The 17,366-nt window shown below is 38.3% G+C and overlaps 1 protein-coding gene across 3 annotated transcripts in view; it reads right to left on the bottom strand.

Annotated features, from left to right (window-relative positions):
- LOC126483800 (farnesyl pyrophosphate synthase-like) overlaps positions 1–17,366 on the bottom strand; it is a 60,207-nt gene that overhangs the window by 30,173 nt on the left and 12,668 nt on the right. For all 3 annotated transcript variants that reach the window (XR_007587779.1, XM_050106979.1, XM_050106980.1), the window contains one exon: positions 14,381–14,545. Coding sequence is in view for 2 of the 3 variants with exons in the window: in XM_050106979.1 (XP_049962936.1) it covers positions 14,381–14,545 (165 nt within the window). In the remaining variant the exon portion in view is untranslated. The remainder of the gene's footprint in view (positions 1–14,380; positions 14,546–17,366) is intronic.

The raw sequence follows: 17,366 nt of genomic DNA, 5'->3' as shown, positions 1-17,366 counted from the left end.
GCAATTTTATAAATATGGGTTTCAGTTTGGAAAATCACATCAGAATGAAGGTAATTTTTAGCTCGAGTGCAGCGCTGGAGGTCGTATAGTGACATAGTTGTAGGCATTTGTCGGTCCATTAATGACTGAAAAGCCATTAGTTTGCCAGGTAATATGTTATTGCAATAAAATCCTGGCAACAGGTAAGGTATGTAAACTATAGGATTCAAATTCAGTGTCGGCACAGCAAGCAGATTGTTATGCTGGGTTATTGTGAAGTCAGAATTGGTCTACACTAACAGCAGTGTAGTGGCGAGATAGGGAGGACTCTTAAGCTAAATAAAGCACTTGAAAGGGTGCTATTATTTGAGTGGTGATATTAGCTATGATGAACAGACAAATGTCAGTCACCATAGTTGGATAATAGTATGCAGATCATTCAGATGTAACATAGTAGATGGGTGTTACAAAGAAGGATCTATAAAGTTTTAATCATTTCTGATGTGATGGTAATTGAAATTAATGTCAAGCACAAACTGAAATCATCATACTTGCTTGACAACTGCTTCTACTCAACAGAATTTTTAAAAATGTGTATAAGGTGTGTGTGTGTGTGGGGGGGGGGGGGGGGGGCTGTAGTTAAGTGTAATTACTGTTCATAAAAAAGAATTAGTGGTAGCAATGACTAATGAAAAGACTAGTATAAAAATGGTCAGTAAGTTGTTATATTTTTCATGGTTAATGGGAATTATGACTGTAAACTAACTCGTTCGACATTACACTGAGAGACTGCATTTATAATCCGTTGAACAAGCAAACAATTAACCATCATCTGCGAATAACTCCAGGGAATCTGACTGATAACATCAAAAACCATTGATCTCTTGACAAGGAACAGTTACTGTCATTTTAGGACCTTATCCAGTTTGTGCCTTGAAAATGACACTTGGAAATATTTGACTTTTGACGAATTTATCCAGCTGCATTCTTGCCTGTTATTAGAGCACACAACATGGTGGGAGAAGCTTAACTTCTCCTTGGGCAATATGCTAAACATTATAGTCTGCATAATTCAAAGGATACAAAGTCCTAATCAAAAAGGCTACCAAGTTCTCATTATCATGCATGCAATTGATATGTTGACAAACTAAGAAATATTATTGCTTTGTTCCAAAGTCTACATCGCAATACCACCTTGACTTCTATTTGAATCTGTTTACGAACAATCTGATTGTAAATTTACGATGATACGTTCAAGGCTTATATCCATCATCGCTTCCCTGTCAAGTTCCCATGCTACAGGTGAGATGATGTCTACTGCCTCAGGCACAAGCAGTTCAGTGAATGTTATCTTTAATGTTTTTTCCCCCTCCCACGTAGCCTTATCCTTTGGCTAAATTGATTCCCTAGGGCTATGTTGACAGTGACATGTGGGTAAATGCAAAACTGTGTGACACCATTCACGTCACGGTTTGTACGTTCTGTCATGCGATCTATAGAAATTAACTAGCTGCAGGAGATCATAATGAGTCTGGTTTATACTGTGCTTAATATTTTTATTTTAAGCCAGGGAAAAATATCTGCTTTTCTGGTGTTTATACTTTATGTTTTCTCTGTAACAGTTGAATTATAACTGGCAATGACTGACTTCGAAGCAAGGTATGAAAAGAGTTATGAATCGCGTCACGAAACTGTCAGTGATCATTTCTGAAGGGTAGTCACTGCTGTTTTTCTTACACTTAAATACAAGTTTACTCCCAGAAACAAAAGCAGACAAAGAGTCAGCATGCAGAACAATTATCCGAGAACCAATTCCTATGAAAACTTTAAGACCACCAGTACTATCACTCATTTTCTAGCAGATCTTCCTGGAATGATTCTAATTGACCAATGTTCCATCAAGGTGAACTACCTCCTTCTCTTGTATCATGAATCTTTATGCAGGATGTAGTTTGTGCTGCACCTATTTTTTAAAAAAAATTCTTGACATTGATGAAGCACTTACCACTGAAGTTAATTTTCTCCTGCATAACTATAACACATTTCTGAGAGGTCGGGCATTCATCATCCCCATGGAGCACTTTAAAACATCATTGTTAAAACCATAGATTTGTGTTACAGGTTCCTTGTTTTGATGCTTTCCAGGTGACACGAAACCAATTTTTTCTACGCTTCCTACAGCTCTGACCCTTTTGTTTACAATTCTCCTCGCGACAGCACATTGTTCTGGAGTCCATATGTGTAATCAAATGTCAACAGTAGGAGACCAGCTTTCAAATTCACATTTGAAAAAGCTATAATGTGGTAAATAATCCCCCTCACCTGCTTGTGAAGCACTTCACATTTATTGCTGTCACCTGGCTTTTATTTAAATCACACTTAACAAAAAAACCAACTGACAGCTGAATGAATAATTCAGCTGTCACGAAGTACAGCAACAATCCAGAATGTAGGAGCGAGGTTCTCACTGTCTAGCTGTAACTCGTTGCTAGCTGCTCAGAAAGAGAATGAATATTATTGACTGCCAGTGGCTAGTGAAGGGGGATGTGCAGGACGGCTGAAAATTGGGCTGCCTTCCAATATGATGCGGACTTAAGTTCTACTGGGGTCCACTGGTGGTTGCCCCATGACCAGAATATGCCTCACTGACGACTATTTAATTCTCAGCATAATGCTTCAGGCACTATAGTGGTGTAAAGCTTTAGATTAGGCTCTTTCAGCAGTACTTTAACAAACTTTATACTGAATTTGATATTTTGTTGTAACCTATTAACACTTACCTTGCGGCTGCCATAATATTACGTCGCGGGCGGAAACGAAGAAAATGCGGCCGCCGTAATATTACGTCCTGCCACATTCCACATTGTTTTAGTGTTTCGAACGCATTGTTAGCGTTCCCGCCACAACCTGTAGGTCCTGTAATGCTTGTAGTTCATCATCATATTAGCGCTAGATCACAGCACCTAGTGAGGTAATGCGATATATCCATATATATTTCCAAACGAATTCACATGTGTTTTTCACGCGTATGTTACATGTTCTGTGGTGTCCTGTCGTTTGTTTACCGTTGATTTTGGCGCTAGTATTTTGGTTTTAGCTTGTTTATCTTCTTTTTACTCACAATGGCGAGTGATGAAGATGCAAAACTTCGAAAAATGATTGAAGAATTACTTGCTGAACCTACTGATGAGAATTTTTCGGATTTCGATAGTGACAGTTATTACGAAATGCCGGAAAATTACGATAGTCCAGGTAAGTCTAACATCTTACTAAATCAATGCAGAACAAGACAGTTCATGTTGCGATTTGTTCTGTTACTTCTGTATTATTTCAGACACAGATTTGTCGTCAGATGAAGGTGAGCCACCGCCTGTGTTCCCCCCTCACTCATCATCGAAAGAGGCCAAGATTGAGTGACATTTCACAGGATGACTGGACTATAGTGGATCAAACACCAAACATTTTGTTATTTACAGGGTCTCATGGTGTGCTAAATAATGTAGGACTCTGTCAGTCTAGTGAATATTTTGATTGTTTTTCTCATTTTATAAATGACAGGGTTATTTCAATTATGAAGGAACAAACAAACCTATATGCTAGACAGAAGCTGGTCACACTGAGAGCACAAAACAAATTAGGGCCCAATTCTAGATTAAAGCAGTGGAGGACACTAACAATTGCTGAAACAAAGACGTTTCTGGCTATTATCCTCCACATGTCAATCAGTGAGAGGCCAAGTATGGCTGGTCACTGGTGTGGTGATCCAGTGGTTAGCTGCAATTTTTGCCCCAATATTATGCCAAGGGACAGATTTCTGAATATTTTGTCTATGTTCCACATAAATGACAATTCAAAGCAAAAAAAGAAAGGTGAAGTAGACTCTGATGCCCTTCATAAGGTCAGGCCCCTTCTGGATGATTTGGTAAGGAATTTCAAAGAAAGTTATCAGCCAGATGAAGCGCTAACCATTGTTGAAGGTATGTGTCCTTTCAGAGGGCGTGTAGGTTTCAAAGTTTATATGGCTAATAAGCCAAACAAATATGGCATGAAGCTATACATTCTTGCAGAATCCAAAACTGGGTACACATACAACTTTGAAGTTTGCCACGGAAGGGACGATAAACTGGACAACAGTGCTTCTGCATTGGTAAAGCGATTGCTCAGCTCACTCCAAGGTAAGGGCCACACTGTATATGTTGACAGATTTTACACCAGTTTCAGCTGGCCGAAGAACTGGCTAGAGCCAACACTGGTCTTGTAGGGACTGTAATGCCAAACAGAAAAGGATTGCCCAAGACTGTCAAAGAGGGTAAACTCAAAAAGGGTGAACAAATATTTCGCCGCAAGAACGATGTGCTAGCATTGCGATGGAAAGACAAGAGGGATGTGTGGATGATAAGTACCAGGCACACATCCTCAATGTTGCCTGTTGCTACAAGAGAAGGCAATGAGAAGTTGAAACCAGTGGCAGTGCTGGATTACAACAAACATAAAGCTGGTGTAGACCTTTTTTATCAGCGTCTTTCATATGGAGCACTTGATCACAAAACAGTGAAGTGGTGCAGAAAGCTCGACTTCCACTGTATAATTATGGCAGTTTCCGATGGTTGTATTTTGCACAATTGCATCAATGACAAGAAACTGAGCACTCCTAAGTTTATACAGGAGGTCTGCACTGCATTAGTGTTACAGAGAGGAGAGAGAATTGAGGATTCTCATGGATCTGCAACGATTGCTCGATTGTCGCAGAAACATTTTCCGAACCGTGTGGAAATGGCAGAAGGGAAGAAGAAAGCACAAAGACGTTGTGTAGTGTGTAGTGGAAAACAAAAGAACATTACTGGGAAAGCTGGGAGGAAAGATACTTCTTACGAGTGCAGTGACTGTAATGTAGGTTTGTGTGTCACCCCGTGCTTCAAGCTCTATCACACTGTGGTTCACTATACAAAATAGCTTATGTGTGTCTAGCTATGCTTTATGTGCAAATGGTATAACAAATGTCTTTTCAGTGTCAAATGATCACTTTCCAAAATTTATTTCTTCTTTAAATTGAATAAAGTAGTAAAAATAAATTTTTGACAAAAATTTATTTTCGCAAAATCGAGGAGAAATCTGCGTCACTTCTTGGAAACAGTATATGCCCCATACACATGACTGTTAACCCATGTAAAGTTGAAACCTTAAAGTTTTAAACCATACCTGTAGTTTTTATGTATCTACAACTAAACGTCCTTTACAGCTATTTAAAGTCTGTTAAAAATAGAAAAAAAATCAGCCAGCACACAGGGAGTGGCATGCAGTTAAAGGCTAAGCATGGTAAGTGTTAAATGACTCAGTTACAAGCTACAAGAATACGAATTTTATGTCCTTGCAAATTAGCTCATGTCCAATAATCAACACATTCTACTGAATCTTCCAGTTACAATCACTCTGGCACCTTTTGTAATTGCATATTTTGACTCCTAACTCCCAGTTTGGCAGAATGGAACATCTACTCCATTTATTGAATACAGGTCTTACGTGTTAGTAATCAGGAATTCTATGACACACTAAGGGTGAACATTTTAATGTCGATCTCATTGGTGCATATATAAAGTCTATTATATCACTCCTGTCAAATTTTATAATGTTCCCCACCATTATTTTGAGATCATACACCATAACTTCTGTTTTCAACATTAATCGTTTCACTGATTTCACAAACAAGGAACCCAATAATTTTGTAATAGGAAAATAAATACTGCCCCCTCTTTAAACTACTTAACTCACTAGAAATGTCTGGAACCACTTGTATTTGATGAAATTAAGATATTAGCCTCAAATGGAAGAAAGACCCTTAAAATTATGCATCTCTTATTGTACGGCGTGCCCGAGTGACACCCTCTAATGCCCATGGTGCAACATGTTGCGGACCGACACTACTGATTCTTGAAGTAAGATAAGTTGAGTCACTGTGGCCAACGCTACTCTCCACCACCAGCCCATTCACCTCACCTCTTTGGCTCACCTTGCTGCTCCACTGCCGCCACTGACCTTCCAGCCTGGTCTGCACAGGCATCTACTGTGCCTCTTATTTCTTCAAGTAGCAAGTGTACCTTTTTTGAGCTTACACCCCTGCAGAATTATTTTAAAATCAATTAATAATCAGCCTCCCAAAATTTTTAAGCCCCCTCTCTAGGAAACCCATCTTTCAAAGCTATGGAGGGATTGGTGTGGGAGGAGGGGGGAGGGGGGACATCACGTGTGCTGAACTGCTGTTGAAGCTGCTCATCAATATTTTATAAAGTTTTAGTCTTCAGTTGCTTTTTAAAGTTTATTTGTGTTAATATTTGCTGTAAAAGTAACTTATTGGATTTTCATTAATCTCAGTCTTTCTTCCTGTGTTATTGACTCGAATGGTCTGTTATTTGTGAGTGTGCTTATGTCATTTGTCCAAGACACACACCTCAATAGTGTGTTTACATTTTGCGGCGTGCAGTTGCAGCTGTAGCATGTATAAAGCTAAGTACTGACAAAGTTATTTGCCCTGTTATACAGTTATTAATTTATTAGTTTTCAGCGGTTTTTCGTGCTGTTTGTGGCAAAATAACAATTTAATAAACTTCTGAAAACAAACGCTCGCTGTGTTTTTTCCAGTTTTCTGCGCATTGAAGTCATTTAGTAAATCTCATGCTTTAGTTTTCAGCTGATGTCTATTATTGTTTCTAGTGAAATATTGCAGTAAAATTTTTATTCAGTGTTTTAAATTCATAGAGTGTTCCAGTGGCCGCTTGAATTTTTGGTTTTAGCTAAAAATTTTGTAAAGTTTTGTTGGTATGTTGGTACTGGTATTAGCAGTGGTGCATTAGTATTAATACAAGTAGTTGCTTCCGTAGTAGACAGAGAATTTCGAGACCACTATTGTTAGTTCTATAAATAGTTCTAATGGTGTAACTTAACTTAGATAACGTAGACGTATAGTTTTTTTTCAGTAACTGTAAATTTTATCATGAGTGAGAAGTGTAGGCTCTGTTGTAGGTTTGTGAGTAGTGGTTTACGGTGTGGGATTTGTTCAAAGTATTTTCATTGAGGGGAGTGCAGTCAGGAAGCCAATGGGCATTCTAGCGAGGTCCTCATCTGGGTATGCAGAATCTGTAGTAGAAATAAGTTGGTAAAGGAGATCTGTGCCCTTAAGGTGCAGTTACAATGCGCAAAGGAGGAACGGGATAGGTTGAGGAAGGTGAAGGGTGGTGGGGACTGGGAACTGGCAGTTGGCAGGCAGGCACCTAGGAGGAGGAGGTGTTCAGGCAGTTATACTGTGTATATGTAACAGATTTGACCAACTGTCAGACTTGAGTGGAGAGAAGCCTCTTGGAGCTGTAGATGTAGGGAACATGCAACAGTCTTCAGCAGTTAGGAGGCCTAGATTAGTTGCAAAGTCAAATAGAAAGAAGAAGGTTCTGCTGCTAGGTAGTTCGCACGGTAGAGGTGTGGACCATCATTTACAAGAAGTGTTGGGGAGTACCAAGTCACCAGCATTGTGAAGCCTAGTACAGGGTTGCCTCAGGTGACTGACAGCAAAGGGGAGTTATGTAGGAATTTTACAAAGGAGGATCAGGTAGTGATAGTGGGTGGAGCGGGGAACAGTCTTGATAGGGATGGGGAATATGATGTAGGTGGTGACCTGGTAAAGATAGCTACTCAAACTGATGGCACTAATGTGCATTTCGCGCAACTGTTTCAGCATCATGATCGGCTTCATCTTAATACGTCTGTTAGGCATGTTAACATGGGGTTGGAGAGGGCGCTGATGGCAGAGGGAATGGGTCACATTTCAATGGTGCTAGATGGGTCTACAGCAAATCAGGTTTCACTAGGCATGGCCTGCTTCTCAATATGTATGGTAAAGGGAAAAAATTCCTGTAGTAGTTGGTGTTAGAGGGGCACCTTTTCTAGATTGAAGTGAGCTGATAGGTATACCTACTCAAAGGAAGTCCCTCTAACTAAGGGCTCACCTTCAAAGGATGTCATGTTTCCAAGTAGAGAAGGAATTAGCATATTTCATCAAAATATAAGAGGTATTAGAGATAAAGTTAGTGAACTGTTTACAGATGTTGACTCTGACATTATTGGTGTATCGGAGCACCATTTAAATAATTTGACAATTCAGAGGCTTCCTTTACCAGGATACAGAATAGCTGGCTGTTTTTCAAGGAGTCCCTTGTGGGGTGAGGGAGTGGCTATATACATAAAAAAAAAACAGTATTCCATTTGAGTACATACACCTATCACGGCACTGCACTGAACAGATATTTGAATGTTGTGCAGGGGCAGTTGAATTTAGTGAAACTAAACTTCTAATTGTTGTTGTTTATAGGCCCCCTAACTCTTGACTTCAGAGCATTTCTGATCAAGCAAGAGAGGGCTCTTTATTCACTTTGTAGGAAGTACCAGAAATTAGTTATATGTGGTGATTTAAATATAAATTTTGTGTATGATGGTGCAAGAAAAAGGATGTTGGTAGATCTCCTAAATTCATATGATCTGATGTAGACTGTGTTTTTTCCAACTAGGGTGCAGGGGAACAGTAGCACAGCCATAGACAATATTTTTTTCATTCTTCATTACTAGATGGGCATTCAGTCAGTAAAAGTGTGAATGGCCTTTCAGGCCATGAAGCACAAATTTTAACACTAAAAGGCCTTTGTGCTCAAACAAATCTCACATGTAATTACAAACTATGTAGGAAAGTTAATCCAACAGCAATAGAGTGTTTTTTAAACCTTGTCAAGGAACAAGAGTGGCAGGATGTTTATAGTGCCAACAACATAGATGATAAATATAATGCTTTCCTTAACACATTTCTCATGCTCTTTGAAGTTGTTTTCAATTAGAACGTTCTAAACAGGGTTCTAGCAGTAATAAGCACCCTTGGTGGCTGACTAGTGGGATAATGATATCAAGTAGAACAAAGCGGGAATTATATCAAAATATTAGAAGTAGTCACAATCAAGCTGCAATAGCCCATTACAAACAGTAATGTAATGTGCTTAAAAATGTTACTAGGGAGACAAAGAGTATGTGGTAAGCAAACAGAACAGGTAATTCACAAGATAAGATTAAAACCATATGGTCAGTTGTGAAGGAAGTGTCTGCTCAGCAACACAAAGTTGATGATACAAAGTCAATTTGTAGTAAAATATTTCTGTTATTGATAAATTTAGCTTCTACATGGAATCATATAACTCTCTTGGCAAATGCCTTTCCGAGATTGGTGTCTGAAATACTCCTCTGTGATCCAGACAAGGGGGAGATTGAGTCAATAATTAAATCACCAAAGACTGAGGACTCATTTTTTCTTTACAAATGGCCAGTTTCCTGAATGATTGAAGTACTCAGTAGTAAAGCGGCTTTATAAAATGGGATAATGTAGACAATTTTAGACCTATTTCTAAGCCATCAGTGTTTGCTAAAGTTATTGAAAAGGATAACTGATCATTTTATATCACACAATTTGCTATCAATCGTATAGTTTGGTTTTAGACGTCGTTTAACAACTGAAAATGCTATATTCTCTTCTCTCTGTGAGGTACTGGATGGGTTAAACAAAAGGTTTCGAACACTAGGCATATTTTTTTTATTTAACTAAGGCGTTTGATTGTGTTGCTCACAAAATATTGCTGCAGATGTTCGACCATTACGGAATATGGCGAGTAGCTCACAATTTTTTCACCTCTTACTTTAGCAGCAGACAGCAAAAGGTCATTATTCACAATGTTGAGAATGGCTGTGAGGTGGGGTCTGAGTGGGGCACGGTCAAGTGCGGGGTGCCCCAGAGATCAATGTTGGAGCCTCACCTGTACCTTATTTATATATATGATATGCCCTCTAGTATTACGTGTAACTCTAAAATATTTCCTTTTGCTTATGACACTAACCTAGTAGTAAAGGATGTTGTGTGGAACATTGGCTCGGTTTCAAACACTGCAGTTCATGACCCAAGTTCATGGCTTGTAGAAAATAAACTAATGCTAAATCACAGTAAGACTGAGTTTTTACAGTTTCTAACAGACAAATCAACAAAACCTGACATTTTAATTTCACAGGCTGGGCACTTGATTAGTGAAACTGAACAGTTCAAATTTCTAGGTGTTCAGATAGACAGTAAACTGTCGTGGAAATCCCACATTCAGGATCTTGTTCAAAGACTTAGTGCTGCCATTTTTAACGGTATCTGAAGTGAGTGATCGTTCGAAACAAAAATTAGTCTACTTTGCTTATTTTCATTCGCTTATGTCATATGGTATTATATTCTGGGGTAACTCTTCCCATTCTAAAAGAATATTTTTGGCTCAGAAACAGGCAGTTCGGGCAGTAAGTGGTGTAAGTCCACAAACCTCTTGTCAGCCCCTGTTCAAAAGTCTAGGTATTTTGACATTGGCCTCTGAATATATATATAAATTCCTTACTGTCATTTCTTGTTAACAATATAAGCTTATTCCCAAGAATAAGCAGCTTTCACTCAGTTAATACTCGTCAGAAAACAAACCTGCACTTGGGTTGGACTTCCTTAACTCTTGTGCAGGAAGGTGTGCAGTATACTGCTGCATCCATTTTCAATAAGCTACCACTCGAATTCAAAAATCTTAGCAGTAATCCACGCTCTTTCAAATCGAAACTGAAGATCTCCCTCATGGGTCACTCCTATACTGTCAAGGAGTTCCTTGAAAAATTAAGCTGATTCTTGTTGTATTCTTGATTGTGTTTACTTAAACTTATGGACTGACTTTTTTCAGGTTTGTAAACATTTTATTTTTATCAGTTATTACTTTTATGTTGTAATTCCATGTACTGACACATTCCATGACCTCCAAGGTCATTTACTTATGGTTTCTACATGAAGCCAATGCATTTGGATTTTGATAAAACATTTTTATAACAGGAGTGAAGATGGACAAAGGAGTGGGCATCTGACAAGGATAGCTTAAAATAAGAACCAAGATTTGCTCCTCAATTTGGTCCTACAGAACTTGATGTGTAAATTAAAAAAAATAAAATAAAATAAAACAAACTTGTGAACACTGTAGTCACCACTTCTGTGGAGAAGGGAGGATTGTGCAGGCCACCACCTGTATAGAGGAAGCACAGGAGTACTTTATTATTGATTCACCCGGTGCTAATTTTTTTTTTTTTTTTTTTTTTTTTTTCTTTCTTTCTTTCACACTCTGAACTGTTGACTGTTTTGTGGTACCATTCTCATGGCTTGTGCAGCAGAGCTGCCCTTTGTTTCAGGCCCAAGCCAGAAGTAGATTGTACAAATTAAGGATTGCTGGCGAGGCACACTTTGCATGTGGTGCCTACAGAGACCAGTGAAAGTGTGGGAAGTTTGTCACTTGGGATTCCGGGGAATGCAGAAAGAGCATGGGTTCCAGATGAAACTAGTTTTCTACTCTCAGACCCCAACCTGACAACATGCGTTCTCCCCTCATATTCCCGTTTTTTTGGACACTGGTCCACCACAAATCAACTATGATGGCTCTTCCAGATAGTCGGCAACTTGTTTGCTGCCCCTAGGTTTGTTCTTGTATCCTATATTCTCACCTGTAGGACCATTTTTACCCGTTTAATTCTCCGGTTCTTATTTTAAGCAATCCTTGTCAGATGCCCACTCCTTTGTCCGTCTTCACTCCTGGTATAAAAGTGTTTTATCAAAATCCAAATGCATTGGCTTCATGTAGAAACCATAAGTAAATGAACTTGTGGACCAGTGAAGCAAAGAAATTGCATGTCATAATCTGTAATGAAGTCCACTACCAGGAGTTTTAAATACTGAAATCCCATTAAACTCAAATGGAATCAAAGCCTTATAAATGCAGAACTGACTTTTTGGGTGCATTTTTAAAGTCCTGGTAGTTGAAAGTTGTCGACTTTCATAAATTATAGTGGGGGGCCAATTAAAAAGATCCTGCTTAATGTTATTACGGTTAGTGGATGTGGGAAGTAATGAGATTTTCCACTGTTTCTGCATCTCACCTATTCCACCTATGTGACCTGTAATGATCTAAAAAATAAATTGAGAAGGTTACAGTTCTGATTAAGTCAAATAGTAGTACAGTAATACTTAGTCTTTATAGTGTGCAGTGGTATATTTATGTTGTATGTATTCTATGATTAGAAGAAGAGATTTGTAATAGTAATATTTTATGGGATAGTGGAACTTTGTTAACTAATTTTTGTCACAAGTAGTTACATACGGAAGTTTCTATTATTCTTTCTGGGAGGGTAATATTAATTTTGTAGCAGTACCTAGCTTAGGCGTTACAACTACAGTTCAATAATTTTATTTTGTCTGCATATTGTCTCAACCAATAGGTGGATATAGTGCTGACAGTCTTCCAAATGAGAATTGTGGAAGACGCTAGGGCTGAAGACACAGGATTCCACAGCGAAGAGCCACAGCTAACTTTCAAGGATCATAGGATATGGAGTGGCAGTGTCCATTTTCGTGGGACTGATGACCACAGTTATCTTCTGGCCCAGCAGTGCAGCAGGTCAATGGAGAGAAAGCCTTGTGTGTGTGTGTGTGTGTGTGTGTGTGTGTGTGTGTGTGTGTGTGTGTGTGTGTGTGTGTGTGTGTGTAGGGTATCAGTCTTCGGGGTCTGTCGTTTGTCTTTGTCTCTGACTACATTTATTCTTCCTTTCCTTTCTTTTCTTTTTCCATGTTCTGAGGAACCAGACCTATTTGCTTCCCTTTTCATATTTGTTAATGTCATTGTGACACCCTTGTCTTTCAGTCTTAATTATACACATGTACCCAACCTCCTGCTACCTTCTCCCAAAACACTCTTGTTACAAAGCTGCCTATAAAAGTAAAACTCGCCTATAATTAAGAATGTAACTGAAGAATTTTACCATAAGAATGCCCTCTCCAAAAACACACAAGAAATCTGCACAGTGTCATTCATAGAATTACAGTTTTTAAAAGTCTTGAGGTGGAATTAAGGGTGGAAGAGCTGTAAGACACACCTCAATGTGTTTTTACCTTTGTGGCATGGTTGACAGGCTAGAAAGCAACTGTATGATGCTAGGGTGTGGTTAAAACCCCATTTTTGGTCATTTTTGTGTTATTGCTCTTATTTGTACAGCATGTAAAACGTAACAAACTTCAGAGAACAAAAGCCATAGCATGTGGATTCTTTGCTACTTATTCTTTTGTCCAGAGGGCTCTGACTTCAGTGATCATCTGCATTCTATAAGTAAGGGAGTTTATGAGGTAGGTAAAAAATCTTTCATTTTCTTCCACCTGCTCCCAGGCAGATAGTTTGACATTTCAAAAGCCAGCATGGGTTCTTGATGTTGGGCCAGGCCAATTTTCTCAAACAGTCTGCTCATCTCTGCCCATGTGTGTTCAGTGGAACTGAAATCTAGTACAATTGAAGGCCATTCTAGAGGAGAAATTTCATTCTGTTCTGCAAACCACTCCTGCATCACTGTTGATGTGTGAACTCAATACTTATGCCACTGGAAAAAGATTAATCCATTTTGATGCAAGTTGATCTGTGTATGTGGTCATAATATGGGTATACTAGGCGCCATCAAGACAGTCATTTTTACTGTGATGCATTCCAAGTCAACAGGAATACATCCAACCCAAATTGTCGAGGTGACTCATGCGTATATTTGGGGCCCAGACAGACATCATGTGGCCTATATGTTCATAATGGACTGTCTTTTACTCAGGAAGATATTGATTTGTCAGAAAATATTACATTCTCCCAGTCACAACTGATATTGTTCTTGGCAGACACTATCAATAGTTAATCTTCATCACAGAAACTCTCCTGAATGGTTTCTCTCTTCCAACTATTGGGGATATCTTTTTGTTTGAGTCATCTGCTGTGTAAGATGGACAGAAAAACAGGCTAACTCAGACGAAAGTTCCGTATAAAATTTTATAGGGAGTCCATAGGGCTCTGGAGCTTTGTTCAGTTTTAGATGTTTCTCATCACCATTGACACTTATACCACCCATCTTTGCAGTAATGCAAAAATTAAACTAGAACAGTACACCTGGATTTTACTTTGTAAAGGAACATTTAGTTTATCGTATCTTCTTTTGCTTTGCTACCCTCAGTTTCAGTTCCTGTGTCAACCCTGACAGGATGGCAACTATGTTTCATCCTAAGACTTCCCTGTGTTTCAAGGTCAAAATTCCAAAATTCCCTGAATAAGTTATTGTTTTATGTTACAGTAAGTTTTAATTTCCTAAATTTCAAAAATGTAAGTGACATTTTTTGAGTTTCTACATCACTCAGTCATTATTCAAAATTCAGCATGGATTTGCAGTTTTTCAACGATTTTCATAAATTCCTGTCTCACATAAAATTTATAATGTTACATGTAAAAATTTCAGTAATACTTACCATGTACATTGCTAGTGCAACAGGTAAATAGAACGAATAATATGCTGTCTTGTATTTTACAACTGCATTGTACTGATCCATTGTGAATTTGGTATAATCTGGATTCTTTCCTGCTTGTGAAGTCAAGAGATCAAGAGACTGTCCTACTGTTGTTTTGAAGGTAACCTATAAAAATATTTTCAAAAATTCACTACAAACATTGCATTTTCAAAAATAATACATTTTAACTTTAAAACAAAGGGATATTTATGGTTGGTGTTACAGATTGCTGCAGGGCACCAATAACACTGATAAATACAAAATAATTTTGAAAAATGTGTAATACTCCTATAAAAATGTGTTAGCTCATGACTGTGGAGACTGTATATGAAGATACTGAAGAACCATTAAAACAGACCAAAGAAAGACAGTGTTGCAATAATGGGTGATTTTAATACAATAGTAGGATATCAAAGACAGTATGAAATTCTGGCTTGGGGGAAACAAACGAAAGAAGTGAAACTTGGGTAGATTTCTGAAACCAAAATGATATGCTTATCACAAAACACATTATTTGAAGTTTTTCTTAGAAGAAAGTAAACATGTAGGAGACACCAGACAAAAGACAATTTCAGTAAGATTATATACAAATGAAGCAATGGTACAGTAATCAGATAAATTCATGTCACAACTGTGCAGATCCAGACATAGGAAGCACATACATGCATTAACCAAGTGCAAAATCAGATTTAGAAATACCAAGAGTTCATCAAAAAGAAATAGAGAGTAGGATGATTGAAAGAAGAAGAAATACAGATGACTTCTGAAGAAAGGACCAATAAAATAGCTAATGGAAGTGATGAGCTAATGCAGTGGAACAATATCAAGATGAGTATAATTGGAGCAACAGATGAGATTTTAGGAAAAGGAAACTGGAACCTAGAAAACCTTAGGTGACAGAAGAAATACTAAGTCTAAATCAGGAAAGGAATAATCTCATGAAGGAAAATGTAGATGACCAAAAAAGAATTGAACATCATATCACATGCAAATGAAGAGAAGAAAAAGAGAAATGGAGCAAAAGCATTGCTGAAGAGATGGAAGAAAAAGAAAAAACAGGAAAGTTTACAGGAAAAGCAGAGCCCTTCAGTACAAACCTAGAACAAAATCAGTAGCAGGAAAAAGTAAAGAGGGAATATTGCTGATAGACAATGATGAGATATGTGCTCACTGGAAAGAATATATTGATGGACTGTACAATGATAAACACTTCAAGAATGAAAGTACAATAATTTAATTGAAGACATTAATGAGTATGAAAGAGAAGTGCAAGGTCCTCCAATCATGAGACATGAATTTGAACATGCCCTTTGGAGTTTCAGAGAAGGAAAAGCAATTGCTGTTGTTCATATCCCTCCAGAATTGCTGAAAAATTTAGATAACAGCATGAAAGACCAACTACCCAGAGTAATAAATGACTGTTATGTAAGAGGAATCATGCTAGAAGACTTCACACAATGCAGAACCATTACCACAATGAAAATAGGAAACACAGTTGACTGCGCCGATTGCAGAACACTATCAATGTTATCACATGCCTCCAAAATACTCATTAATATAGTTAAAAGCAGGATAACAGGAAATGTAGATATGTATCTTGGAGAAGACCAATTTGGATTTAGAGTAGGCAGAAGAACAAGAGAAGCAATTTTGGCATTGTGCATGCTATTGGAGAGAGGGATGGATATGACAGAGGAACTTACCTTACCTTCAATAACTTAGAAAAAGTTTTTGAAAATGAGAACTGGGAGCTACTCTTTACAACTACGAAAGAAGTAGGGCTTGACTGGAAGAACAGACTGTGGATTAATCAATTGTGTCAGATCCAAAGCACATAAATAAACTTCAATAACGTAGCAGAAGAGGCCAAGAGGTAGACAAAGATGTCCCCTATCCCCAAATTTATTTGATGTGTTCGTGGAGGAAGGACAAGACAAAGGGAGTACAAGCCAATGGTGAAAGGCTACATTGAATTAGATTTGCTGATGACATCGAGATAGCTGCAGACTCTGAAAAAGAAGTGAAAAGAATGTGCAAGTCCTATAAGAAACTCAAACAATGGAAATTAAAAGTGAATGAGTGGAAAAAAGGTAATGGCAAAATATGGGAGAAATTAAAACTAATATAAAATTGATGATTTGAGAATTGACCAGGTGAAAATTTTGCTGTCTCAATAGTATAATCACAGAGGACAATAGAGTAGGAGTAGGAGTAAGTGTAAGAAAAGAGAAGAGAAGAGAAGAGGACCGCAATGGCACAGAAGGCACTTATGACAAAGAAAAACATTTTAACCAGCAAACACGAATACGATGGAAGTCAAGTAGAGCGACTGTCTGCCATTTCTGCATGTCTTGGTCAGACAGAAAGAGGATAGATCACTGGGGCATTCCATTTACTGTAATCCTACTGTACTTGCAAGCGCCTTGGTGCCACTACCTATCACAAACTATGGGCATTCTTTGAATGTTAGTTCACCAGGTACATGTTGTGTCCAATGGAGAGAACCTTACAAAGGTGCTGGAACACACACAATCAGTGTTCAAAAAAGTGGATATTCTGCACATCACACCAGTACAGCTTTAAGGAAGAAGAAAGTGACCACCCACGTGAGCAAGAGGAGAAGCAGTGGATTAAGTCCAGCACGTTCCTCACATTTGTCAGAAATATTTCATCAAAACAAGGCAGAATCTTAAGAAAACATAAGTCAAAGTACTCTTCCACCCACCAGCAAAGACATATGCTCTTCTCGGTTCAACAGAAGGTGATCTGGGATTGCAGAAGGCTAGAATCTACAGAATATCTTGTTGGCACAGCAATGCCTATGTAATCAGACAACACGCACAGTGCATAAAAGATGCATTGAAAATGATTGCCACACCCGCACATTTCTCAGTCCAGTAAGTCAGCCACAGCCGAACATTGCGTCTCCACAGGACATTCCATGGGT

Source organism: Schistocerca serialis, chromosome 6, assembly GCF_023864345.2.
Source record: "Schistocerca serialis cubense isolate TAMUIC-IGC-003099 chromosome 6, iqSchSeri2.2, whole genome shotgun sequence".
In the NCBI taxonomy this organism is placed as follows: Eukaryota; Metazoa; Arthropoda; class Insecta; order Orthoptera; family Acrididae; genus Schistocerca; species Schistocerca serialis.
The sequence above is the reverse complement of the archived record's forward strand: the minus strand, read 5'-3'. Positions and strand labels throughout refer to the sequence as shown.